A 27423-nucleotide genomic window follows, 5' to 3' on the forward strand; every position below is an offset into this window, starting at 1 on the left:
AAGTGACAATCTGTTGATTCCCCAAACTGATGGGTGACCGGCATAAGCTAAACCGTAAGCTTCGTATCCATCACAGAGTAGCCCGCACAGGCCTGTCATAAACAAAGAAGTTCTACATACTTTCTCCAAACTCCTCTTAACAACTGCTATTTTGTGTCCCAAGGCTCAACACTCTTCCAGTTGCAGTTACTCACTAAATAAAAGCAAGCTATTCTAATAAGAGAAGTGTAACCTGGACCTCCTGGGCCTGTGAGAGCTCTCTCGGAGGCAGGACATAACAAGGACGGAAACATTTAGGTGTTTGAGCTCCACAACAGGCTGGTGAGAAAGTCATGTGTAAAACCAAGCTCTAGAATTATGACATGAAATCATCTTTTGTTTACCAATACATAGAAACAATCCCAAGAAAGAAGAAAGGGGGAACAGAACTCTTACAGAGCACCTGCTTTCCATGAGGCAGTGTCTTAGAAAAATGGATGATTTCTAGAACCCTAAACCCACTCAGTTTCCCATCACAGGGAAAGGCCCAAAGGGAGAGAATGTGACATAGTGTGGCCATGACTCTGAGCATGACCTCTCCCAATGTCTACAATCCACTGGTTGTACCCTGCTTTGGTCATTTTATCAGAAAGTCACATAGGGCCACCGGGGTGGCTCAGTCGATTGAGCGACCAACTCTTGATTTCGGCTCAGGTCACGATCTCGGGATAATGAACTCAATCCCCTCCTCGGGCTCCATCTGGGCACAGAGCCTGCTTAAGACTCTCTTTCTCCCTCTCCCTTTGCTCCTCCCCTATGCACATGCTCTCTCTCAAAAAAGTAATATAACAGTGGGTCAAGTTCTTCAACTGCTCGATAAACGTTGTTAACTAACATTCAAAACTAACGATTCTACGTGTAAAAATGTCATAATTTCCAGGTAAAAAGTTAAAGAAATGAGTTGTTGCAGAACCCGGGAATTGCTCCTCGGCCTCATGACAGGAAGGACACTGTCTTATTTTTAACTTCATAAACCATAAAGAGATTTAATTAGGTTCAATTAAATTAAAATCAGGGTGACTTCCAGAAACATGGACCTCTGTCCCACCTCTTCTGGTAGAGTAATGTTAAGCTCTGCATCAGCCTGGCCTACGAGTCTCGAGTGCAGGTAGCTGCTGCATGCCGCCAGCACAGACCGGTGGGCACGGAAGCGCTGGCCCTCCACGAGGACGGTGACGTCACACAGCACGTCCTTCTTCCGCTGGTCGTTGAGGCTGAGCAAGACATTGGTGCTGTGCACTGAAGATTCATAGGCAAAAACCGCGTTCTCACTCAGAGACATTCTGCGTAACAAATGGTGCCGGGAAGTTCAGTGAAAGCATGCTTCTAGTCGTCATCAAACCTGCAAAAACACATGCACGACTTCACTTGAATAAAGTCTTGTTAAAAGTATTTTTTAAAATGACAGTGTCAAATACAAAATACTCATCACAAAAACAAAAATGAAAACGAAAGCCTCTAGAGAACCTATACACATTTATTAATTTATTTCATTTAAAATAGGCTCTTTCACAGCCATTTTTAGTTAGTTTTTCTAACTTCAGAAAAAAGGATCTCAGGATGAGGGAGGGAAGAACTTTTTGAACCAAGGATTTCATAGCTCTCTGAAAGCGAAACATTTCACCCTGAGGAAACACCTCTAATGAGCAAACAGACTAGGTCTGGGAAATTTCTGGGTGGCATCCCAATCCTGTTGCTTCATGATGTTAATGGGCGTGTGCGTAGTTCCTCAGAGGTCACCCTTGGGATGGGACTGGCAGTAGAACAGGCATATGGCATTCCAGCATTCTCCATGCCCCCCTCCCCAACACTGACAGCCGGTAGGAGGCCTTGGTGCTTTATAACAAGGGACACATTCTACATAAGGTAAGGTTCCTCCAACATAAGGAAGAAAATGACTTGAGAAAAAGACTCAAATTTGTCAAGCCAGGTCTTAATGAGTCTTTTTATAGAACAAGTCTTACTTTACACTACAAAATGGAGGCAACAAGTACAACTATTTCATCATTAAAAATATGCTTTACCATACACAGAAACCCTTAGTTTTCTCAAAATGTTCAAACGTAAGTTATCAAAAATGTGTTTTAAAATATACCCTATTTTAAATATTGTTTTAAATATTATGACATACAATAACCACCATTTTTGATCATATACAAACTACTAGCAAAAAAGGATAGCCACGATACATGTACGTCTACGTATTTCAATCATGTACTATTCGTACATATTACTTAGAAAACACACAGAGACTGAAAGTAAGAAATCAAAAGAGAAGTTCCAGTATTCTCTTCCAGAGCCCAATGGCCAGCGGTGAGCACCCCCAAGGTGTGTGTGCATACCCCTCTATGGCACGATGATAAGGCTGAGAAACTCCTCACAGGTATCATCCCTGCCATTCACTTTTGTTCTTCTGAACTAACTCACTGCCTGAAACAAGAAGGTCCTCAAAAGTTCAGTGACTGAATAAACGTTATTGTTTCCTGATTCATTATACTCCAAACAAAAATGAAAGGAGACCAGAGGACTACTAAAGTTCAGGCACACCGGGCCCAGATCACGGGTGACTTCTGTCTCAAAGACAGGTTGTTTTACTGACAAACACATGAAATGCATCTATGAATTCTATCCTACTTATGTGTTTATCTTTGAAGTGTTCGATACAGCTAAAATGTTAAGTTCCTCAGAAGTAGTCAATGAAAATAAAATGTCTCATTATGGGGCTAAACTCTACCGTAGGTTAAGGCTCACAACCTATCATCAGCATACCACATAAAATCATAGCAACTTCAAAATTCGGTACTAGAACTAACTTAACTTTTGGGTTGTGCCCATTCGAAAGAGTAGTAAATTCCCTTTAACAATTAGTCTTAATATTTCAGTTACCAACACAAGGAATTAATGTTAGGAATAGTAAGGAAGAAACTATCAAAGAGATCATGTACCCTGTGTGTGGTACCACACAGACCACTGCCCTCCACTTTCTCCAGGACTATGTACCCCTTCCCCAGCCAAGCCAGACTCAACAGCTGGCCTTTGTCCTGCACCCAAGTTCCCAGCCTCTTCATTTTTTTCTGGCATCTGTCTTGCAAACCCTTACAACTAGACTCATCTTACTTTTACATCTCGTCATTCTGCCGAACACCGCACAGCCAGGCAAACTATAAAAACACGTAGGCTGGTGTCACTATAAACTCACGGTCTCAGCACTATTCACCAATTCTTCTGTGTGCCCCGATATCCCGTTCTCCACAACAGCCTTCCAAGTAGTCACTTTTCTCCTCAATTAGTGTCTCCCCCAGTAGACAACCATAACTGGAATCCAATCTCAGAAAATATTACCCCCTCCCACCACCTCCACAGTTCCCTCTCCTATTGAAAACAGTCCCCAATGTCTGCTCCTAACCTCATACCATCCTTGCTTCTCTGGAATCCAGTACTGTGTCTTAACACTGTCTTCTCACATATGTCCAAACTCTCTCTCTCTCTGCGAGCTTCTTCCCATTAGACTTTGCTCATAAACATGCTTAAGTCTCTCGAGAAACTATCCTAAAAACACAAAAAACTAACAGCAAATATTCATAAAGCCATCATTCTGTACCAGGCACTGGCCTGAGGTGCTGACACAGCTTATCTCACCCACTTTTCACTATAGCCCTATGACATGGATGCTCTTATATCATCCCATCCTTATAGATAAGGAAACTGAGGCTCAGTAAGAAGTATCTTGGCTGTGGCCAAAAAACCCGTAAGATGAGGAATGAGGATTTGTACTAAGCCCTGACTACTCCGTATCTGTCTCCAGCTAGTATCCGCTGAACACACGGTGTAGAAAGTCACTGCAGTACTATGGGGAGCAGGTATTACTAAAAGGTTGTGCATGAAAACAGGGAAATGGGCCTCCCAGAGAGCCAGGAGCAAATGAACTGGACCTGAACATCAGAAAGGGGACTCTGGACTCTTCAACACTGCAACCTAAAGGTGCCCTGGTTCTCAAGGGAACTACAGCAAAAACAGTTTCCGTACCTCCACTTTAGAGCTGCTGTCAGTCCACATACGTGTCCTTACTACTCACCTCGAATTCCAGAAAGAATTTACTCTTGGCTCAGCCCTCCTGTTTAGGCAGTTTGGGGTGACAGATCACTTCATAAGTTCACGGCCAACTTACAGATTTGCTATGAGACACAGATTTGGGTGATAAGCCAACCTCAAGCCCCAGCTGCAGCTGAGAGAAGCCAGAGACCCAAACAGTACAACAAACAGCCACTCAAGAGGACCCAAGAAGTGTCTCACTCAAAGTAGACTGAGCATATACACATGCCATGACTGATCTTGCTCCCCCCAGCACCCTGGGACTCATCCCGACACCTTCAGCCCCTGTATGCAATCTCTCACTGAGACCTGCTACTTCTGCCTCTAACCACTGAGACCCGCTTCTCTCCATCTGCACTGCCACAAATCTAGTCCAAGACATCACTGGCTCCTGTCTAGACAATGCTGCTCAGCCTTTTGTAATGGCTTCTAAGTTCACACATGTACAAATATATTAAATAAAAAGTGAAATTAAGTTTCACATATCAATATTTTATCCTCACTAGCACAAAGTATTCTAATTTCTATTCTGTTCTATTAAAAGAAAAAAATCCAGTTGTGATCTACTCAATTTCAAGAACCACTAATGGACCATCATCTCATGCGTGGAAAACACAACCCAGTGGCTAACACACAGGGCCTAGAATCACACACTATTTAGGTTCAAATTCCAGCTCTGCCATTACCTAGCTATATGACCTTTGGGCAAGCTGCTTAACCTTGCCAGGTCTTGGTTTCCAGCACCTCACTGGATTGTCATGAGGTTTACATGGACAATGAGGGTAAATGGTTTCGCATAGTGCCTGGTCTATAGCAAACAAGTAAGAAATATCAGCTGCTCCTAATAATGATAATAATAACAAAAGCTTCGTCCCCCTCAAGGCCCTCTAGATGCCCTCCAATTTATTCTCCCACATCGAAGTGATTTCTCCCTTGCCGAAACCCAACGTTGTCTTACAGATTTCTTATGATCAATTCTAAATCCTTAGCCTATCCTCCAGACCTGCATTAATCCAGCCTTGTCTCAAACTTTTGTCTCCCTCTCCTGCTATTCTCTAGCCTCACCATCCTTTCTTCCTGCCCCAGGGAACCAAGCTCCTCTCGACCTCAGGGCCTTTGAACACACTGTGCCTCCTACTTGCACTTCTCCTACTCCTCAGCTGACTAACTCCTCCCTCATCTTTTATATCTCAGCTTAAATGTCAAAATCTCGTCTGACTTGTTTTCTGCCATAACTCAAGCACATAACATAACCGTACCTGACTCAATGCAGGAACTTGCTTCTGAATGAATGACTTCACATATTTACTACAAATCCAAAACATAGATCAACTACATTTTCTTCCAAACACAGGGCAAGCAGCTATTCTGGTATATATAGGAACAATGCCACTATGCCAAGCACTCAGAGAAAACTCCTTGGATAGCTCTCCCAGAGTCAGGAGCAGCAAAAGGGAGCCCACCTCTGGGAGCCAGAAACATATCTGCAAGACAACTGGCCAAAGAAGGAGAAGACTTGACAACTATAAACAAAGCCAGTACAACTGACTTGCATGAACAAAGACACCATGACCCTGGCCTCATCAATATGGGGTACAACAGAAAGTTAATCTGATAATCAATTTTCCTAATTCTGAAAACCATCCAAGTGGTCAGTAATCCATTTTCACCCAATAACGTAATGACTAAAGACTAATACACATCTTTCTAACATCTGTCAGTGACCTTCTAACATTTCTCAAACCTAAAAGGTAAGATACGCCACCACCCAAGGAACCTTCCAGATTTAAAATTCTGTTAGTTTACTAACACCAAATTTAGATTCCTACGTTACACCTGAATTTTTCTATATTCTTGGAAATATATGCTATTGTTATAATTCAAAATAAAGGTTTGCTGACCTTCGTAACTTGCTGATTCATTCAGTAATGCTGATAAAGGATGAACAAGCATTTAAAGCTTCCTGTACTTCGATTTGGAAATAACTTCTGCTCTCTGCTCAATGTATACAATTTAAGTTTTAATAGTTACCATCTGATGTTTTTGCTTTCAAACTGATAAAGAAAAGAAACAAGATGCTATGGCTTCATCACATTTTCATAACTTAAAGGATAATTTACTTTTAAAAAAAAACTTATAAAAGCCTAAGGAAAATATCTGATCATGGGCCAAGTACAATGCTTCCTAACAAAAATTCTGAAAGTAACTGTCTGAGGATAAAGTTCCACACATACAAGAGCTGCAATTTTGTTGCCCTCAAGTCTCACAGAACTTTGACTTGTTTGTTTTCTTTAAATTATCAATGTAGAAGGGCATACGAAATAATCTAACACTAAGGAATCACTTAAAAGAAAAAAAACTATCATCCAAACATCCTTTATCTTCACTGAACCATGACGAGTGTCCTTTCTACACGTGTATACCTGAGCTACCCAACAGATTTAGTGTCATGAAACACAAATAAAAGACAGTCCCTACATTCAAGCACACAACCTACAGATGTTCAAAATGAAAATCATGTCTTGGGGCAAAGGAGAGGACAATGATCATTATAATCAAGTTACACATGAATGTGAATATTCCTAAAGGTATTTATTTACAGTAAGTCTTCAAACAAAAACTACTTCCTGGTCAATTCTCATTTAACCAGTAATATTCGATTAATGAGAACAATGATTTCCAAAATAGTTCTGTTAGCCAAGGGGGTGGGTGGGTGTGTGTGTGTGTGTCTATGTGTGTGGTTGGGCATATGTTGGACATCTGATACGACAAAATGGGCAACTGAGCTGGCCTTCATATAAAAGCAATACTCTCCATCTGCAGCCTGGAAGAATTCCTTAGTACTGCCTTCCCCTTCTCTCTAGTGGCCATTTGGAATTTCTACCTTTTCCTCCTTATTGCTTCTGCCCACCACCAACTCCATCACCCTGTCAATTACCTTTGCCTCACTCAGTTTCAGGTCAGGGTCTTCAATGGCTCTGAAGACAGGAAAATTCCTCTTAGCACACCACCCTTCTAGGCTCCCTCCTAAGCTTCAAGCTCCCCTAAGCTAGTTTTTGTTACAATTTACCCAAGATACCCAGAGTTTGAGCGTTCTTCTGAAGTTAGGCGCACCTTATCTTCTGTTCAAGTAGATGGCAAAGACCCAACAATATTGCGTGTGTACACGCTTAGGTCTTTGTCTTTCCTTTCGGAGCCTTTATATATACTTATATAAACGCATAAGTAAATACAAAAATAAGTTTGTTTTTAATATAAGGTAGACATGCCCACAGGAAAGTGTCTTTTTAAAAAGAAGGGCTTTTCCTGTTACCATTCCCAATTCTGAAAGAACCTTAACATCAAAAAGTCTGCAGGAATTTAAATCAGAGACAATAATTTAAGTCTACGTTCTTCCCTATATTCGCAGACCTAAATCACCTGCTAGGAAAATCCAGGAAGAATAACTCAGGGACCAAGACTTGCTACTTTCTTTAAGTTTTTGCAGATTTTAAATATCATACTTGTTTAAACATCACATCTGATAATCATATTTTCTAAATCCATTTCCTCTTATGAAAAAATCCTAAGTATGACTAGATGAGGTACATAAATGTATAGATCAAAAAAGCTGAGTGAAAATAGAAAACAAAACAAAAATTTGAATTAAGTAGAAGACCTTACAGAAGCACCAAAAACAAGGACACAGTTTTTAGAGGACTTCTACAACGACATATGGGGGAAATGACCTGGAAATCTATGTTTAAACTTTGGGACTAAAGATGCCACGGCTTTTTTAAAATGAGATGTGGGGAATGGAGAAGGTGAGCAAATCACTACAATTTTTGCAGCTCACGGTTTATTCCCTGCTTCCACACAGGGAAAGTTGGGCTTTTTTCCACTTACTCTTCCTCATATTAAAAATTATTCATGTAATCATGGATCTTTTATTATATTTACTTGGTCTAATTCCATATCTGAAATGATAAAGCTAAAGTTAAACATACAGGGGAGAAGTCTGAATGGTTAGAGAAGTCTGAAGACCTTATTTACAAATTCACCAACTAAGAGGTCAGAAACAAAAGGTTTTTTACTTCTCATGTCAACAAATCCAACTTTGATAATTCTGGGTACTACATTTAAGACAGCGTAGAAGGAAATAAAGGAAGAAAAAAAAGAAGGAACGTAGGAAACCCGAGCTCGAGAACCAAAACAAGAATAACGGATTCCACTATTACACCTTCTTACTGTTAGGAAACAAAGAAGTCTTTTATTTGCTTAACATATTTGGCAGCTAGATCCTTAATAGGATTGTTATATCTCAACTGATTCAGATCATGTTATGAAAATATGAACCAGCAACTAGAACCGGCCCACACCAATAAAGCTAATTTACTGAATACATATTTTTTACCATGCACTTGTCATCACTACTTTCTGTATCAACATTGATGTATGATCTACATAGACCTGCACTATGTAAAGTGTACAATTCAATGAGTTTTGACACTTGCACATGTGCATGAAACTACCACCAAGATCAAGACATAGAAATTAAAAAAAAAAAAAGATACAGAAATTTCATCACTTAAAATTCCACATGCCCCTTTCAGGTCTCTCCTTCCCTGTTCCCCTAGCTCCACAGGTAAACAATGATTTGCTTGATGTCACTATAGATTAGCACGCATTTTCTATGATTTTTATATAAATGGAATCACACATTATGTCCCCTGGCTTCAGGCTTCTTTCATTCAGTTTAATGACAATCGTACTGCATACATCAGACGTTTCTCTAATGCTGAATAATATTTCATCGTATAGCTATATCCCTATTGGTGTATCCATTTAACTATTGAGGGACTATTCTAACAAAGATGGACACGACTGCATTGCTTCCAGTCTGGGATTACTGTAATAAAGCTTCTGTGAACACCCAGATGGACATATACTTCATTTCTCTTGGGTAAATAAATACATAGGGGTAGAAGAGCTGAGTGATACAGTAGGTTTATGTTTAACTTTTCAGAAATTGCTGAACAGTTTTCCAAAGCAACTATCATTTTGGACTGCTACCAGCAATGTATAACAAGTCCAGTTGTTCCACATTCTCAGCAATTCTTGGTATTATCAGTCTTTTTCATCTTAGCTACCCTAATAAATGTACAGTATATCTCACTGTGGTTTTAATTTCCATCTCCTGATGGTCACTGATGTTGAGCATCTTTTTATGTGCTTATTGGCCATTTGTATCCCTTCTTTTGTGAAATATCTGTTCAATTTTCCTGCTCATGTTTACTGGGCTGTTTTCTTATTGAGTTGTAAAAGCCAGTAGAATTTTTATTAGGATTGCAGTGACTCTATATACCAATCTGGGAAGAACCAAAATCTAAATTGAGTCTTCTCATGCACAAACATGGCAAATTTCCCCATTTACTTAGATCTTCTTTCGGCATTATTCTGGTGTTTTTAGAGGTTTTGCACATCTTTCGTTAAATTTATCTCTAACTAGTTTGTGTGTTTTTTTGTAGTTACTATAAATGAATTTGTTTGTTGAACTTCATTTTCTGGTTTTCTGCTGCTACAATGTACAATGTAAACATAAAATCAATTTTTTAAATATTAACCTTGAATTCTGCAATCTTAATTCACTTATTAGGTCTTCTAGTTGTTTCGCAGATTCCTTACTTAGGATTCTCTATGTACATAATCATGTCATCTGCAAACAGAGACAGTTTTACTTCTTTCTCATCTTTACGCTTATTTCTTTCTCTTCCCTTATCGCAATGACTGAATAGTGACAGTGGTGAGAGCCGGCATTCTTGCATTATTCCCTTATAAGGTAAGTTTTTGATATTTCACCATTAAATATTATGTTAATTATAGGTTTTCTAAGATGAGCAGCTGAAGGACAGAGAAGGAGGTGTAGTAGTTACTACCCCAGCTAACTTAGGGTTCATTTAAGAAACTCAAAGGGAAAAAAAAAAGCAAAGACTGAAAATTCCCTGAAAGAGTGAAAGTCCCAAACTCACTCAGCCTCCTCCAAGGGCACCCTTCATTCCTACATCACTTTCTAAGTATTCACCCAAGACATCCTAGAATCCTATAATCAGGGACTGTAGATAAGGAGGACATAGAGCGGTTATCAGAGAGCACACCCAAGACTGAAAGACTCTTGTCAGAACCACACAAACAGAGCGCCCATCTGCTCTAGAGATCACTAGGGTGGATAGCACAGGAGAGCATTTTATAGCTTGATGACAAACCCTGCCAGCTGATCAAGGTACTTTACATCTCTCTGACATTTCCTTTATTTTTTGGTAAAGTAGAGACAAGAATATTACTTTCTGTTGGGAGGATCAAATGAAATAACACACATGATGTTTTTAGAACAGCGCCTGGCACATAATGAGTGCTCAATAATTGTTAGCTATTATTTGAATCTGATGCTAGAAAGGTTTCTTAAGTGGCATAAGGCAACACTGAAATTCTAAAGAAGTGTAACAGCACACTACTTAGCTTTCCAGGGCCCAACACTGACACAGGTGTAGTAATATGGATACTGTTCATTGGTTTTCAACTTTCAGAACAGACAAATAAGGAAGACTTAATTACAGTTATAAAATGTGATATAGACATTAATCTTGACAAAATGAAAGTAAAATGAACAGGCTGGGGGATGGAATCAGAGAGAACTGAAAGGAAAACTAGTATTTCTATATGACTTATAATGTTGAGTCAAAAGATACTTCAAAAAAAAAAAGGTACTTCCTTAGATTAGTGAGACCAAATTAAAAAATAAAACAAATTTTGGGGTTGTAGAGGTGACCAAGAACAGAAATGAAATAACAGATTATAAATACAGGTGGGATGATGGTGGAAGCTGCAAAATCAATATCCATAGTAAAAGGAAGTCAACAGATAATGTCTTAGGTTCATAAGTAAAATGAGGTCTAAACATCTTAGAGATACACAGGTAACTATCTAAAAAAATTAAATAGCAGAAATGGGTAAAGATGAATATTATCTATGAAGCAGAATTAGTTAGGGGTGGGGTGGGGTACAACAGATGGGGTTGCTTCATGATAAATCTGTATTTTTTTTAAGATTTTATTTATTTATTTGACAGAGAGAGTGAGAGAGCACAAGCAGGGGGAACAGCAGAGGGAGAGGGAGAAGCAGGCTCCCCGCCGAGCGGGGAGCCCGATGTGGGGCTTGACCTGAGCCGAGGGCAGACGCTTAACCATCTGAGCCACCCAGGTACCCCTCTTTCTGTATTTTTTAAACCAAAAATATGTATCACTTTGACTAAGAACATAAACTTAAAAGATATTTAAATAGTAAACAAAAATATTAAAACTTAGTTAAGTCTAAATAGTTGATAACTTGGTTGTGAGCCTTAAATTTTTTGAAGATTTTCCAAATAGAAAAGAAATTTGATAAAAAGGAAAATCAGGGGCGCCTGGGTAGCGCAGTCGTTAAGCGTCTGCCTTTGGCTCAGGGCGTGATCCCAGCGTTATGGGATCGAGCCCCACGTCAGGCTCCTCCACTGGAAGCCTGCTTCTTCCTCTCCCACTGCCCCTGCTTGTGTTCCCTCTCTCGCTGGCTGTCTCTGTCAAATAAATAAATAAAATCTTTAAAAAAAAAAAAAAAAGGAAAATCAACCTTTAACTAACATTTTACATTATTTTGACAAAACTAGGGGATGGGAGGGTAAAGAAATATAGTAAGATTTCTTATTTGGGAACAATGTTATACATATGGTTTAATATTTTATACTGACAGCGATACCAACTGAAATAGATTCTTTAAAAAATTGAGGGTATCTTCTAAAGAAATGAACTGTTGAACTGCCAAACCACTACAGCCTTAAAAATCTGATGAAATTTATTTTATTTCCACCAAGAAAACTACTCACATAATAAAATTTTGCATTTGCTTTTGGTAGAATTGATAAATGAAACCATGGGCCAATGCTTTGAGAAGACCAGTAAAATTGACAGATTTTTGCAAAGTCTCATCAAGAAAAAAAAAAATGAATACACAGCATTTCCATTATCACACAAAACATACCATAATGGCTCTTCTCCCAATACCCTTCCATTTCAATAAAATTCTCCGCTCCCCTTCATAGTAGAACTCCCCAAAGGAGCCACTTACATCCACACTATTTTCACTTCCCTCTATTCCCAATTTCACTTGAGCCCACTAAAACCAGGCTTTTCCCCCTCCATTCCATGGAAACCACTGCTAAATGGCAAATTTTCAGTCTTCTTACATGATATGTCAGCAACATTCAACAGGCTGATCATTCTCTCCCTGAAATCCTTTTTTCACTTGGCTTCCAGGATACCACAATCCTGATTTCCCACCTTGCTGGCAGCCACTTGTCAATTTTGATGGATTATCCTGCTCTTCCAAATCTCTAAACGCTGGAGAGCCCAGGCTTCGTCCTCAGATCTCTCCTCTTCTTTGCACATATTTCCTAGGTGAACTCATTCAGACGCAAAGCAAGGATAGGATCACTCATGGACTTACTGTATGCTCTCATAATTATATTTGGTCTAAGCTCAACAACTCTCTTGAACTTCATACTCATGTACCCAACTGCATACTCAAATTACTACTTGAATATCTAACAGGCATCTCACATTTAACACGTCCAGAGGAAACCTTGGTTCCCCCACCTCTAGGTAGGATGTATGTCAAAATATTAACAATGGTTACATCCCAGGTAATTTTGTTTCTGCATTCAAATTCTTAACTATAAATACATGTTACTTTATAATCAGAAAAACAAATGGATAAAGAAGATGTGGTTCACACATACAATGGAATATTACTCAGCCATCAGAAAAGATGAATATCGGGGCGCCTGGGTGGCTCAGTCGTTAAGCGTCTGCCTTTGGCTCAGGGCATGATCCCAGAGTCCTGGGATCGAGCCCCACGTAAGGCTCATCCACTGGGAGCCCGCTTCTTCCTCTCCTGCTCCCCCTGCCTGTGTTCCCTCTCTCACTGGCTGTCTCTCTCTCTGTCAAATAAATAAATAAAATCTTTAAAAAAAAAGAAAAAAGAAAGAAAAGAAAAGATGAATATCTACCATTTACATCGACATGGATGGAACTGGAGGGTATTATGCTAAGTGAAATAAGTCAATCAGAGAAAAGACAGTTATCATATGGTTTCACTCATATGTGGAACATAAGGAATAGTGCACAGGACAATAGGGAAGGGAGGGAAAACTGAAGAGGGAGAAATAAGAGAGGGAGAAAAACCATGAGAGACTTTTAACTCTAGGAAACAAACTGAGGGTTGCGGAAAGGGAGGTGGGTGGGGGGATCGGGTAACCCCGTGACGGGCAGTAAGGAGGGCACGTGATGTGATGAGCACGGGGTGTTATACATAATACCACTGGAACATTATATCAAAAACTAATGGTGTACTATACATTGGCTAATTGAATTTAAACTAAAAAAATAGACAACAACTATAAACAATGTGCTTTCATTAAAAATGCAGTTGACATTTATTTCAATTGTCTTGAAGGCTCCCAAAGAGTCAATTCCAAAGAATGCCAAATACTTTTTCCTCCTTTATAATGGATATTTCCTCCAGTCATCACTGGTTTGTCACTACGTGTGAAATTCATGGGCAACTCTACAACATAGTAGCCTCCACTGATATCTTCACAGTAATCACAAAAGAATAAAGGAAACTGTATAGGACTCTAAAATAAAGGATGATTTAATGTGGAAAAAGAGAACTCTGTTACAGGAAAATAAGGGGGAAGGACCCATCAAGTCAAGTCTAACTGTTTAAACATGGGCAAATGTGCATCCATGAGACTTCGGTAGGTAGCTCCTGACCTATTTTGTCTCACGAAGGCCTTTAAAAGGGATAAAGAGCTAAACAAACATACAGAATTATGAAATGCAAAAGAAAAGCCAGCTTAGGTTATTTTAACACTACCAGCAGAACAATATTGGAAAGAACAGCAGTACTAGGGGCGCCTGGGTAGCGCAGTCGTTAAAGTGTCTGCCTTCGGCTCAGGGCGTGATCCCGGCGTTCCGGGATCGAGTCCCACATCGGGCTCCTCGGCTGGGAGCCTGCTTCTTCCTCTCCCACTCCCCTTGCTGTGTTCCCTCTCTCACTGGCTGTCTCTCTGTCACATAAATAAAAAATAAAATCTTTAAAAAAAAAAAAAAAGAACAGCAGTACTAGAAAACAATGAGAGCTCTGCCAGTATTACCAGGTATGTGATCTTCTGTGAGCTACATGACTTCATGCTTCAGGTTTCCCGTAAGAAAAACAACAACACTTACCCTAAGGATCGAATGGTTTGGTGCATTTAACAGCACAGTGTTTGGCACAAGATCATTCATATTTTATCATTATTACTGCCATCATTATTCAAGTGACCAATAGAAAACTGTTTTTTAAAAGGTTCTACAAACGCAAGAATTAAGTTACAAAATGTAGAGATTCCTAAATCTTGAAGAATAAAAATTTAGTAAACCTAAGATCTCAACAAGGTAAAAAGAAAACACTGAAACTGGAAAGTTTGCTCAAGATAATTGCTAGCTGCACAGAACTAAAGCATTTCTAATTAAAAGAATATATTTATCCAGTATGACCCACTTCTCCACCTTTGTTACGGATGCAGAAACTGAAACCCTGAGGGGGTCAGTAACTTAAAGGTTGGAGAGGTCTTCTGCCCCCAAATCCAAATAGTACATTTCAATTCACTTGTATGACCTAAGTGGCACATGTGTGCAGGTTTTCTTGGGAGGGGTGAAAGTGAAAAGGGATGGAAGAATAAGGAATAGAGGGAAATGCCTCAAGTATTGTGTGTGTGATGAGACCAGTGTTAGAGTAAGAAGGCATTCAAGGAATAACAAATTTCACTTTATTACTCAATATTGGTTAATTAATTTTTGTTTAACACTTCTTGGATTACATAAACAATCTCATATATCATTCAAAGGAATCTAACATTAAACTATGCTGAACTAAAGTCAAAGTCTGTAGTTATATCCAACTATATATGGAAAATTCAAGGACAGAATGCTACCAGATATTTCACTAAAAGTTACTTTCAACAGAATAGTAAGTGTTCATGTCCTACATTCAAATGAAATACTATGAATTCTTCATATGTCATTTGGTTTTCAAACTGGAAAAAGTATAACCATGATCCAAATTATTTACTTCTGATTGCCTAGAGGAAGTGAAAGTCCTAAAACTAGATCAAGGTCAGAATGATTCTGTAGGTCTAAGAGTTAAACACATACAGTATGCAAAGTAACAGAGGCGGTGGGGGGGGGGGGGCACAAACAACCCAAAAAGTGCCTTCAAATTCCCAACCCCTCCTTAAACATCATCTTGCTCCAACTCATAATAAGTTTGAGTTAAAAAAAAAAAAAAAAAAGAGGATTTAAAAAGTTAACTAACAATTTTAACTAAATAAGGCAATCGTTATAGGGGAGCAATTAGAATACTGCATGAATCACAGATCTGAAATTTTTTAAATTAAGTAGGGGTATGAAATTGAAATGCATTATTTAAAAATAACCTGACCCACTAATCCCTAACAGCCACCACAGTGCTATAGTATCTCAATATACATAGCTGAAACTAAAATGTTTAAATCTCTCTCTTGTTATTTTATTAAGCTAACTTGGAAGTCAAAATTACCATTTCTAAATATGGATATCCAAGCTGTAGACTTTCCACCTAAGAACTCATAGCCACTTTCCCAAATATAATAATTATAAGACTTTGTCAAATAAGTAAATATGAGGCCTATTTAACAAAAAAGCAAGCTGAAATATTTCTCAGTGCAAATATTATTTAAGGAACACTAAGTAGATAAATACTAGTGCTTTTTACCTAGGACAATGATTTTGGCAATACAGTCTTTCTAAATTCTATCCAAAAACTTAATACCATTACAAAACCCTACCCTAACCATCTATATCACAGCTTCTCAGTTATTATTAAATAGGAAAAACTATTAGCAATTAATTTCTACTTGGTGAATTTACAACACTGTTTAGGTACTTATTTATTTGCCTTTCACATAGCATACGTGGCACCAAATTCTGGGACTGAAAAGGAGGAAAAAGAATGACAAGAATAAAAATCCTTTAGCATTATCAAAGTGCTCGAAAGCATTTGGGAGTGCTAGAAGAACGCTATATAAACTTAAAGTGGCCTTATGCTTGAAATCCAAAAAGAACAACAAGTAAACTGACCAGAGGACCACTTTCCGTCCTACTCAGGGAATGTGTGTGTAGAGACAGCAAGATGCTCCTGTGTGTATCTGTAATTTAAGAGTTTGGGTTCCGGGGCGCCTGGGTGGCACAGCGGTTGGGCGTCTGCCTTCGGCTCAGGGCGTGATCCCGGCGTTGTGGGATCGAGCCCCACATCAGGCTCCTCTGCTGTGAGCCTGCTTCTTCCTCTCCCACTCCCCCTGCTTGTGTTTCCTCTCTCGCTGGCTGTCTCTATCTCTGTCAAATAAATAAATAAAATCTTAAAAAAAAAAAAAAAAGAGTTTGGGTTCCAAAGAATCCTGCCCATCCAAGTGGGCATTCTATTGAATCAAACATTCTATTCAACCAAGCTAGTCTCACCACTCAGGAGAGCCAGAGATATCACAGATGCCCTGCAGTTTAAGAGAGAGAGGAATTCTGTTGGTATAGACACAATCAGAAGCTACAAAATATAATTACATATTCACCTTTCCCTGAAAATATTAAGAAATGACAGAGAACTTTGGAACTGTTTAGAGTACTGAAAGAAATATATTCCTTCCATAGGTCTGGGGGGTTTTTGGTGTTTTTTTTTTTTTCATAAAATGGGCATTTTATTTTCAATTTTTAAATATTTTTAAATAAAACGTTTATTTAATCTGACTGTAAAGGTTAAGACTTGATCATGGTAGGAAATATAATAAGATAAGGGGGGGGAAGTCACTGAAAATTCCAAATCCAAAGACAACCACGTTTTCTTTTTCTACTCAGAAGTTCGTGTCTATGTGTAGTGATGGTTTAAGTAGTAGACAAGGATGATACTGCCAATCACCCAACATATTCATCACCCCATTTTCTTTTTTTTTTTTAAGATTTTATTTATTTATTTGACAGAGACAGACAGCCAGTGAGAGAGAACACAAGCAGGGGGAGTGGGAGAGGAAGAAGCAGGCTCCCAGCAGAGGAGCCTGATGTGGGGCTCGATCCCGGAACGCCGGGATCACGCCCTGAGCCGAAGGCAGATGCTTAATGACTGCGCCACCCAGGCGCCCCCATCACCCCATTTTCTAACCAAACCCTGATTGTGTTCACAAATCTACTCTCTACCTGAGGCCATGAGTTTCTGGGGAAGCAGATCCCAGTTCCAACTAAGATGAATGAATGACGACCGACGACCAAGTTAAGCTAATCACAAGGTCTCATTTCCCTTGATATTGACTCATTTAGGTTTGGGCTTATATAAAATGTTGGCCCATGAACAGAGAGGAGAGGGTCAGGATGGCATCTATTATGAGGCTTTTGGGAAATGTTTTACTTAAGAGACATGAAAAGAAAGAAAGAAAGAAAGAAAGAAAGAAAGAAAGAAAAGAAAGAAAAGAAAGAAAAGAAAGAAAAGAAAGAAAAGAAAGAAAAGAAAGAAAAGAAAGAAAAGAAAGAAAAGAAAGAAAAGAAAGAAAGAGTCCTCTCCCAAGGAACTTAGTCACTGACTTATGACACCTGAACTTGTAGCAGTCATCTTGCAAACATAAAAGGAACTAGCCAAGAACAAAAGACAGACACATCCTGCATCTTCAACCTTTTCCCACTGACATTTTTTTAAAATACATACATACACAAATACATACCCTTCCTGACCCAACTTCCCCCTACTAAAATTCCTCTTCTCTACTCTTCTTCAATGCCAAGCTTCTCAAAAGAGATGTCAAAACAAGCTGTTTCCTCTACTCAACTATGCATTCATCATTGACATTCCTAAGCCTTTCCTGATTTCTTACAACTTAGGTTTCTCACACTCTATGGTTCCCAGGCACATTTTACATGTCGCTATTACAGCAAGTAACACATGCTATAGTAATGCCTTGTCTATTAGACAGTAACTTGTAAAAAAGTTCTATACTGCCAATATCTACAGAAGTTCCTGGCATACAAAGGCATAAATATTTGTTTCATAAATCAAATGTAATCCCAATACCTAACACAAAGGCATACCACAAATGCTGAAATGAATTTACCAACCCTACTATCTATACACACAAAAGCTGATTATGTTTTGTGATTAAGTTTGGGGAGAGGAGCAGCATGCACAGGAGGGTAAGAGACCAAAGTGCCTTGAAACTTAAAAACACAATTATTCTTCACTCTCCAGAGATAAGACAGCTACTCAAAGTTAACTCAGTGTAGGGACAGGGCAAGGGCCTGAGAAGCAAAGGCAGAGAACCTCGTCTCTGAGTTCCTCTGCCACTGGTGTGCCCTGCCACCAACCTGCTCCAGACAGCAAAAGGTGTCCCAGCCCTCCTGGGGTCTGGAAGAGACAACAAACCAGGCCAATGACAACAGACATGCTAGGAGAGGCAAACCACATTTTTTAAAAAACCCGAAGAAAGTATATCTAGAATTCGAACAGGACTTGTGACAGTCCTTTAACACAAAGAGACCATTAAATAGGCCAAGTTATAGTAGCTACAGACTCCTCCCTATCTATCATTTCCTTTGATTTCTCTGGATAAAGGCTGGGAATGAAAGCATGTAACCCTATGCGGCTGGGTAAAATGCTTTCCTACTTCAAAAGCCTTTTACTAATGTGGAAAAAATGATTTAAAAAGTCAATGGATATTTTTCTTTTCCTTCTAATTAAGTGATAAATCCTATCTGTAGGAGAACCCTGAGCCATGCTGGGAATACTCCTCAGAAAAATAGAGTAAATAAGGAAACATTAGGTTCATTGAAAATGAAAAGTATCTTAGGCCAAGATTTGATAACCACTTTACATTTTTGAAAAATAATATTTAAGTGCAAAATACACACTAATGACATTACTGATCTTACCGAAAACCACTTACTCCAAAATGACAACGTAATAATTATAACCTCATAAATTTATTCAAAGACTAATAAATCTTTTATAGACGTATTTTATAACAAACTCTCTGATGGATAATTTCCTTCACTGATTTAGCTGACTTCCAAAAGATGCTGGCATTCTTTAAAGGAGGAATAAGGCATTAGGGATATGAGTAAACAGGAAGCTGAGTGGGTGCATATCCCCATTTCTTCAACAGGACCCTAACAGGTCACCTCTTAGGCCAAAACACTTCCGCCTTAGAATCCCAGAGACAGACCAGTAAAAAGATCAATGGACAAAAAAGGCAGGAGAGAGGGGCAAAACATTTCCCTCACCACACTATTTAGTCTATTACCATGCAGGTAGGATATTGTCAACATCCAGGCTACAAAGAAATTGAAAAATGACTCCACTATATAAAGCACTGTTTAGTGTAATTCCACTTTAATGGGGGATGGGGCAATGGAGTATAACTGTCCACTATGACTCTGATACAATCTAAGAAATAACAAAAAAAAGTGGAAATAACTTTATCAGATAGAAGCTGGGAATAATAACTTTATTACAAAAATATTCTTTTGAATGAGTCTCTTAAGGCATTAAGAAAATTATTTAAATTTATTTTTAAAAGAACATGATTTACACACAGGTTCAACTGCATTAAGGTAACATTTTCTAAATCGTGCCAGTACTGAGAAAGGAACCAGCAGCCCGCCAACTTCACAGCATTCCCACTGTGCTCCTACAACAGTCATTAACAACCAAGATCCTGGCAACTCCAATTTCTTCCTTATGTTTGCTTTGGGGCAATTTTTATTACCCTATTAATAATCTCTAAACTATCCCTGATCCTAAATACAACAAAAGATCTGTTCTAGAGGAGTGAGGATATGAAGGGCAAGTATTAGATACATAAGAGGTCTAACATCTGGACAATCCAAATTACATTTTGCACAATTCAATTCTAAGTCAATTACAGGTGAAAAGAAGTCACAAGACAAATTTTCTTTCTATCTCAGGAGATAAACTAAAAGAAAGACTTAAATCCAGCTGCTTCCTCAATACTCATATCAATAATGAAAACAGAAAGCAGAATTTTAAATGATCAAAAGTTTCAACTTACACTTTTAACATAACTTAAGAGGTACAGCACATAATATGTTCACTCCTTCATTTTTTCAAAAATTCCCAAGTTTGAAAACCACAGAACTAAAATGAAGCCATACCATACCATACCACCAGTCCAGCAACCAAAAGTTTGCAGAACTAACACAGCCAAGGCCATTCGATGTTCCATGGGAGATAAAACAGAAGATATGTATCTTCATCATCAAGAAACTCATACTCTGGGGATCTTGGCTGGCTCAGTTGGAAGAACATGTGACTCTTGATTTCATGTTCTGAGTTCGAGCCCCACATTGGGTGTCGAGATTATATATATATATATATATACACATAAATAAATTAAAAGAAACTCACACTCTAGCCTACAGGATGGTCAGAATGTTTGACACAACCATTCTGAATGACCTACAGGTGCAAGAAGCCACACGATAAACATATCCACTGTTTATTATGGCTAATTTTTCTATCTTGGCGTAGGCATGTCATTTAAAGAAAATACAATACTTAGAAGTAATTGGCAGGTATATTTACACTCCAAATGTTCCCCAAAAACTGCTTGGGAGTGAGAGCTAAGAAATGAGTCTGCCCTGATAATAATAAGCAAGGCAGAAGTGAACAGGTTACTAAACCTGCCAGACCAGAGTCCTCAAATATTACATACAGAACTGACTAGATGCAGAATGGAAAGTGTTTTTATTTCTTCAAAAGCCAATTCCAATTAACCAGTGATGACCATCTCTGGGCTTTTGATGAGATGGTTAGACCCTTTTAGTAAAAAGCCATATCCTGTGTTCATTGCCCTCAGAAGTTGGGTGTTTGAGTTGCTGCTACTGACTTAACATCAGAATGTTCACTGGAGCTGTTTTTCCAGTAGCAGCAACGTGTTGTGCATCCGCATGCTCTCTTCAGTCTTCCTTGTGATCAATGGTTGTAATTCAGTTCAAAGAGGCTGCAAAATATGGCTGTGTAACTGAGCACTTCCTTGATTGTGAACAGACAGTAACACCGAAAATGTATTAATGTTTAAGACAGAGCCAACACTTAACACGTATTAATGCACTTAATGTCCAAACAGTCTCTAGGACATACATTCTATCATCATCATCCCTATTTTGCAGATGAGAAAAGGAGGCACAACTAGGTGAAGCAACTTGCCCAAGGCTTTTAAAGCCGGTAAGTAATAGAGCCAGAACCTGACCAGAGGCAGTCTGGCTCCAGATCTCCCACTTGAACCACTTTGCTGACTGCCTCTCTATTAGCTGAACAGTGACCAAACCTACAACTTCAGTTGTTAATGCTATCCACAGAGTAAGCCAGAAGTCCAGGTTTCATGGTGGTGTAAGTCTATTATTTTATCTGCAGTTCTGAAATGTTTACTCTCTTCAAGAGGCCTGGATTCTGGCAAAGAATGCTCAATTTACCCAGACCTTGGGCTTTGGTAGATTATTGGGCATATTTTTTTAAATCTGAAGTTTCATAAGTCATCTATTCCACCACATAAAATACACCCTCCATTTAACAGAACCCTAAGGAAATGTGAGTTTTCAGGTTAAAGCAATGTTCCCATTAACAGAACACTAGTCAGAAAATTGAAAGAAGTTGATTCCTAAAACGTAAGTCTTGGAGAGATCTATACTGTGAAGAGAATTTCTGACAACTATTTTAAAGAACTTTGCAAATCATTATTCTAAACATCATTTCTCACAATCTTAGCAAACTTAGAAGCTGAGTTTCTAAATACACACATTCTCCTAAGGGGGGAAATTTCACTTCCCAAGTGATTTGCTGAATATGTAGTCTTATTAATCCTTACTAAAGCAGATGTAAACTTGGCCCCCCAAAAAGTGACTTCAAGGAGTAACAGAACAAAATAACTTTTAAAAGAATTTGTTATATACAAGTCATACTCCAATGTATAAATTATCTTCAGGTGCTTCCACTGCACCCTTTTCCATATTACTACATTTCAGATCATATATATATTAAGCAAACCAAACACCTGGCTTGTCTCCAAATTCAAAATACATGGTATCATATGTAAAGAGCAACTATGCATTTTTTAATTTCCATTCCTGATATCAACAATGTAATAAATTTACATTCAAGCTTTGAATCTTTAAAGTGCAGCATAAAAAGAATAGAACTATATATGCAATAAAAATTAAATTAATATTAAGAACATTTTGAAAGAATGCTAGCTCTTAAGAGGAAATCAGAAGTTTAAAAAAATACTCCAGTTACTGAAAGAATGTTATTGGCTGTGGTTAACAAATTCTTTATGTTCCCCAACAGAAAAAGAGAAGCAGGTACCCACATTATATAACATGTATGTACTACTGTTCATCTGTATCTTGAAGCTTTCTTATTTTACATAAAATTAAAATTTTAAAAATCAAAGTTTTAATATTTTTTTCCAAATGAATCATCTGGCACTCCACTTTAGAGATGCTAATACCTATAAAAAATTCATGATTTCTAATCTCCTATAGTCCTAAACTTAGAGCAACAAAATTAACCATTTTTCCATTTATAAAATGTTTTAAGTGAATTACCATCAATAAGAATTAGTCATTCTTTGACCACAGGTAGGGCCAGTCTCCGCCTCCCCACTTCCACATTTTCCATTCCTAAACTTTGTTAACAATGGGGGCTGGCTCCTGAGCTCGGGTCATTTTTAAAGCAAGATGTAATGATCTAAGAAGTAAATACACTCTAGCACCATAACGAAGAGAATGAAACGTGTATATATATACAGATGGTTTACCTTTCATTAGACAGCTCTTTCTAGACTTGACGCAATGCAACCTGCCAATTCCACTCATATTCTCCTTACCATTGTCTCTGCCACCAGAAACGACTACTGTATGCATGAAAAGCCAAGGGCCATGAAAACCAAGAGGAAGTCTCCTGTGTGCTCATAAAGAAGTTTTTATGAAGAACAAATTAAGTTCACTTTTTGAAATGTATAAACCACATAACAACAAAACCACAAGAGGGAAACAAAAAGCTAAGTACAGTAAAGGTAGTAAATATTTTTATAACAATCCTGTTATTAGGTTACTCCTAGTTGTAAATTTCTTCCTCAGGTTTAGCTCTCTCCAGCACAAATTTATTCTCAGGCAGTAGGTCATGAGGCCGCTCCGCGTTTAAACACAACCTCAGCACCACTTGGCCACTTCCTAAGGCTTCTCTTGCACTTCACCCACTCATTACCTGTATCAAAACAGACAACCGGGCTGGGTCCCCTTCAGCCCTCTGAAGCAACCCCTCTTGAGCGCTCCTTGGCCTTTTATGGTGGAGGCATGTGATGAGCGTATCTGCACCAGCTGTTCTTAATTACCTCTCAGGCTGGGGTGAATGACTCAGCAACCCAACTTTTTTAAGGAGTCATCCTACCTTGTTATCCAACCAACATATTGAACAATGGTAAACCACTAGACCCAGCCATGTTAAACAACAATAACACACTATGCAATGCAGTCACTAAACCAAAGCCATCCCACTCTAAGCTGACTCACCAAGAGTCCTTTTCTCCCCGGACTTCTTTAGCCAAAGACAGAAGTGGCAAGTGCCTTCAAGCCCAACCCAGCCAACCCAGCCCTTGCACCACTACCCAAGACCAGGAAGAAGCCAGCCTACCTCTTCCCATTTCTCTGCTTGACCATGTGAAGCGCTCAAGTGCTCTGTCACCAACACGTCCGGTGTCCCCCCCCCCCCCTTATCTTTCTGGACTGCTCAGAATGCAAAGCCTCCGGATATAAGGAGCGTTAAAGTATATGAACATAGCCGCAGTAGTGGCATCCACCATGGGTAACAGTCCCAACACTGATACAGTTCTCCAAATAGATAAGCATCCCTACAAAACAGTCTTTGTTCCTTCAAGCATCACATAGTAGCTTGTTTTTCCCACACACGCCTTTCACAATTACTACTACACTATACCTTCATCAGCCCAAGTTTAACGCAGAAGGCTCACTGCACAAAGGCATTCCGCACAATGCTACTCAGTGACAAAACCGCCGCGCAAGAAGGAGAAAGCAATGGCACTCGTGTTCCATTAGACAAGCACAAAGCTGGTGTCTCGGTAATCAGCACCCACCCTCACCACACTGTGGGAGTCTTAATTACAACGTGTGGGCAAAACTCCAACAAAGGAAGCTCTGGGATGTCCGGTCCTCCAAACCAATCTTGGCTCAACCCAGCCCCGCAAGGTGGCATTTCTGCTCCAGCCACGACCTCGGCCATTCTTAACGTGACTCCACGCGCCGCAGACACCCTGGCCCGGCAGACCGGAGACAAGCAGCTCGCCGGACGCTGCGGCTGCTGAGGGTGGTGGGAGGGGGCGGGAGGACAATACGGAGCCGCGGCCGGCCGCGCGGGCGGTGCTGATGTGTCACAGTCCGGGCGGGCCGCGGCTAGGAGGGCCGGGCTCGGACCCGGGCGACCGAGAGGCGGAGGCGGGGGCAGTGGGCGCCCCGCGGCCCCGGGCGCTTCCCCGCCCCCCGCCCCACCGCGCCCACCGCGCCCGCCCGGAGGGGAAAGTGCAGCGCGAGCCGGTAAACAACAGCGCTGGCCGCGCGCTAGCAGCACGGGGCTCAGGCAAGTCGCCCCTTCCGGCGGCCGAGGCCACTTCCAGGAAGAGGGGCCGCCACCGCCCCCCGCCCAGATAAGCCGCCGCCCGCCTCCCCCTCCCCGGATCCCCGCCTCCCCGGACCTGCCCGCGGGCGGCCCCTCATAGGCAGGCAGCCCCGACCGCGCGCCGCTGCGCGGACCCTCCCGGGAAGGACGCGAGGAACGCCGAGCCACTCACCAGAGCCGAGGCGCCGCGCGGCCCGACTGACGGCAGCTAGCGAGCCCCGCGGGCGGCGCGGGCAGCGGTCAGGTGACTCACTCCCTCCCGGCGGCCGGCCGCCCCCTTCCCTCCCTGGCCCTCCCCTCTCCTCCCCTCCCCTCCCTTCCCGTCCCCTCCCTCCTCTCCTCTCCCCTCCCCTCCCTTCCCCTCCCCTCCCCTCTCCTTCCCCTCCCCTCCCTCCAGCCTTCCCCCCTCCCCTCCTCCCTTCCTCCCCTCCCTCAGCCGCCGGCGAAATGCCACCACCCCCCGGCGCTGAAACCCCGCCCGCCGGAGGCCCCGCCCCATGGGCCCGCCCCGCGAGGCCCCGCCCCGCCCACCCCGCATCTCTAGGCCCCGCCCACACCGGAGACCCCGCCCACACTCAAGGCCTCTGTCGGCTGGCTGGGGCCGGCCGGGATCCCGGTGGCTGTAGCGGCTGCAGGGGCTGCACCCGCCCGAGGTCCACGGGAGAGGTCGTGGGCAGGGACCGCGCGGGCGCGGAGCAGAGCTCCGGGAGGCGGCGGCGGCGGGGTCCGCGCATGGCTCCGCTTTGCGAGCACAGCCGGCCGCCTGAACGGAAAGGCCACCGAGGACCACCTCCTCCTCCTTCCCAAGTGTGGACAGAAAGGAAAAGGCTGATGGCCTCCTGGCCCCAAGTGTTGCCAGGACGCTCGGAATTGAGCGAAACTGCCCAGAGCCCAGAGTCCCGCGGACAACAGGAGGTCCCTCCCCAGACCCCTCCTTTGCCATCCCTTAAGGGCGGCTGGGCGCCCGGGTTCGCAAGGTGGTATTTGAGCTTGCTGGTAGGATGTATCGAGTGCATCCAGGATTTTGTGGAAAGCATCTGGCAGCCCTACTTCTTCTGTCTGACAAAGAATATAAGGGCGTCCGGCTAACAGGTGTTCCCCTTTAGGCTGTGGCTGCCAGGAAACTTGGAGCCAGGTTCAGAGACCAGTGGCGTCAGCCGGCTCAGCTCGAGCCCTGGTGGGGCTTTCCTCCTCTGATGCTTATTCTGGTGTTTATCCAATTGTCAGTTTTAAAATTATGTTCCCAAGCCATTTAGCACCTCTGGAGTGCAAAGCACTGTCTCTGCGAAAAGATACACACGCGGCAAAGCCCAAGCTTATCAATCTAGAGAGAACTGAGACTGTGCCAGCCAACCTGATTGTAGTTCGGATAGTCTGTGCGAAGGGATTTTGCTGTTGGCTGTGAGTTCAAGTGGAGAGAGAAAGGAGATGGAGAGAAATTGGTGGCTGAACAGCCGCAGCACCGTGGTGTGTGGACTCATTCTTGAACACAGGAAGACAGCCCTGGAGCTTCCAGTGCAAAAAAGGTTACCAAGATAATAAAGTCAGGTATTATCACTAACATGACTGTGTTTGTACTTACAGGTTAGGGACAGTTGAGTTACATCCAGAATACATGAGAAAGTGACAAGTGCAAGGAGTGAAGTGATTCACTATGACTTCAAATCAGAGCAGGAGGCGACATTGCATTGGGTCTTAACTGGGAAGAATGGGGCTCTGCAGTATGCAACATGCTCTTAGTCCAGAGGTAGGAGGCAGATGGAATTCCACACTGCCAGAGTTATAGTAGGGTACAAATATACGCTGAGAAATGAGGAAAGAACACAGACCATGAAAGGATTTGGGTTCTTCCACATGAGAGTTTTTAAGGCCTCACTCTCCTTTCACCCTAAGCCAGTGAAATTATATTCTTCTTTCCTATCATGCTTTTACAATTTCTTCTAGATGAAGAACAGATCCTCCCCTGTGGGAGGAACTCTTCCTTCTTTAGTCTAGGTGATGGGGATGATATTTTCTAGCACGACCTCTGATATGCTTCATTATTTGAAATGTCTTACAGATGTGTTGAGGAGACCAAGACAGCTAGGAATGACTCTCCAGTTTTAGTGTGAGAATCGCTGGGGTGGGGCGCCTGGGTGGCACAGCGGTTAAAGCGACGGCCTTCGGCTCAGGGCGTGATCCCGGCGTTATGGGATCGAGCCCCACATCAGGCTCCTCCGCTGTGAGTCTGCTTCTTCCTCTCCCACTCCCCCTGCTTGTGTTCCCTCTCTCGCTGGCTGTCTCTATCTCTGTCAAATAAATAAATAAAATCTTTAAAAAAAAAAAAAAAAAAAGAATCGCTGGGGTGCTTGTTAAAATACAAAGTCCTGGGTCCTGCCCCAAAGATTCTGGTTTCATAGGTCTCAGTAGTACCCAAGGATCTGCATTTTTAATCGTGACACAGGTGGTGTCAACCTGTGT

The 27423-nt window shown here is 41.2% G+C and overlaps 1 protein-coding gene across 3 annotated transcripts in view; it reads right to left on the bottom strand.

Moving 5' to 3' along the window:
* BACH1 (BTB domain and CNC homolog 1) overlaps positions 1–25254 on the bottom strand; it is a 43154-nt gene extending 17900 nt beyond the window's left edge. The window contains exons 1-2 of one of the 3 annotated variants that reach the window (XM_040621060.1): positions 25136–25254; positions 1088–1381 (exon numbers count right to left, since the gene is read on the bottom strand). In XM_040621060.1, coding sequence (XP_040476994.1) covers positions 1088–1321 — 234 coding nt within the window. In that variant the 5' untranslated portion in view covers positions 1322–1381; positions 25136–25254. Of the gene's footprint in view, positions 1–1087; positions 1382–24424; positions 24673–25039 lie in introns of those variants that run through there. The other 2 variants (XM_040621061.1, XM_040621059.1) reach the window with 2 other exon arrangements.
* Between the last annotated feature and the right edge of the window lie 2169 nt (positions 25255–27423).

The sequence above is a fragment of the Ursus maritimus genome, unplaced genomic scaffold, assembly GCF_017311325.1.
Source record: "Ursus maritimus isolate PB19 unplaced genomic scaffold, ASM1731132v1 scaffold_4, whole genome shotgun sequence".
Taxonomy (NCBI): domain Eukaryota; kingdom Metazoa; phylum Chordata; class Mammalia; order Carnivora; family Ursidae; genus Ursus; species Ursus maritimus.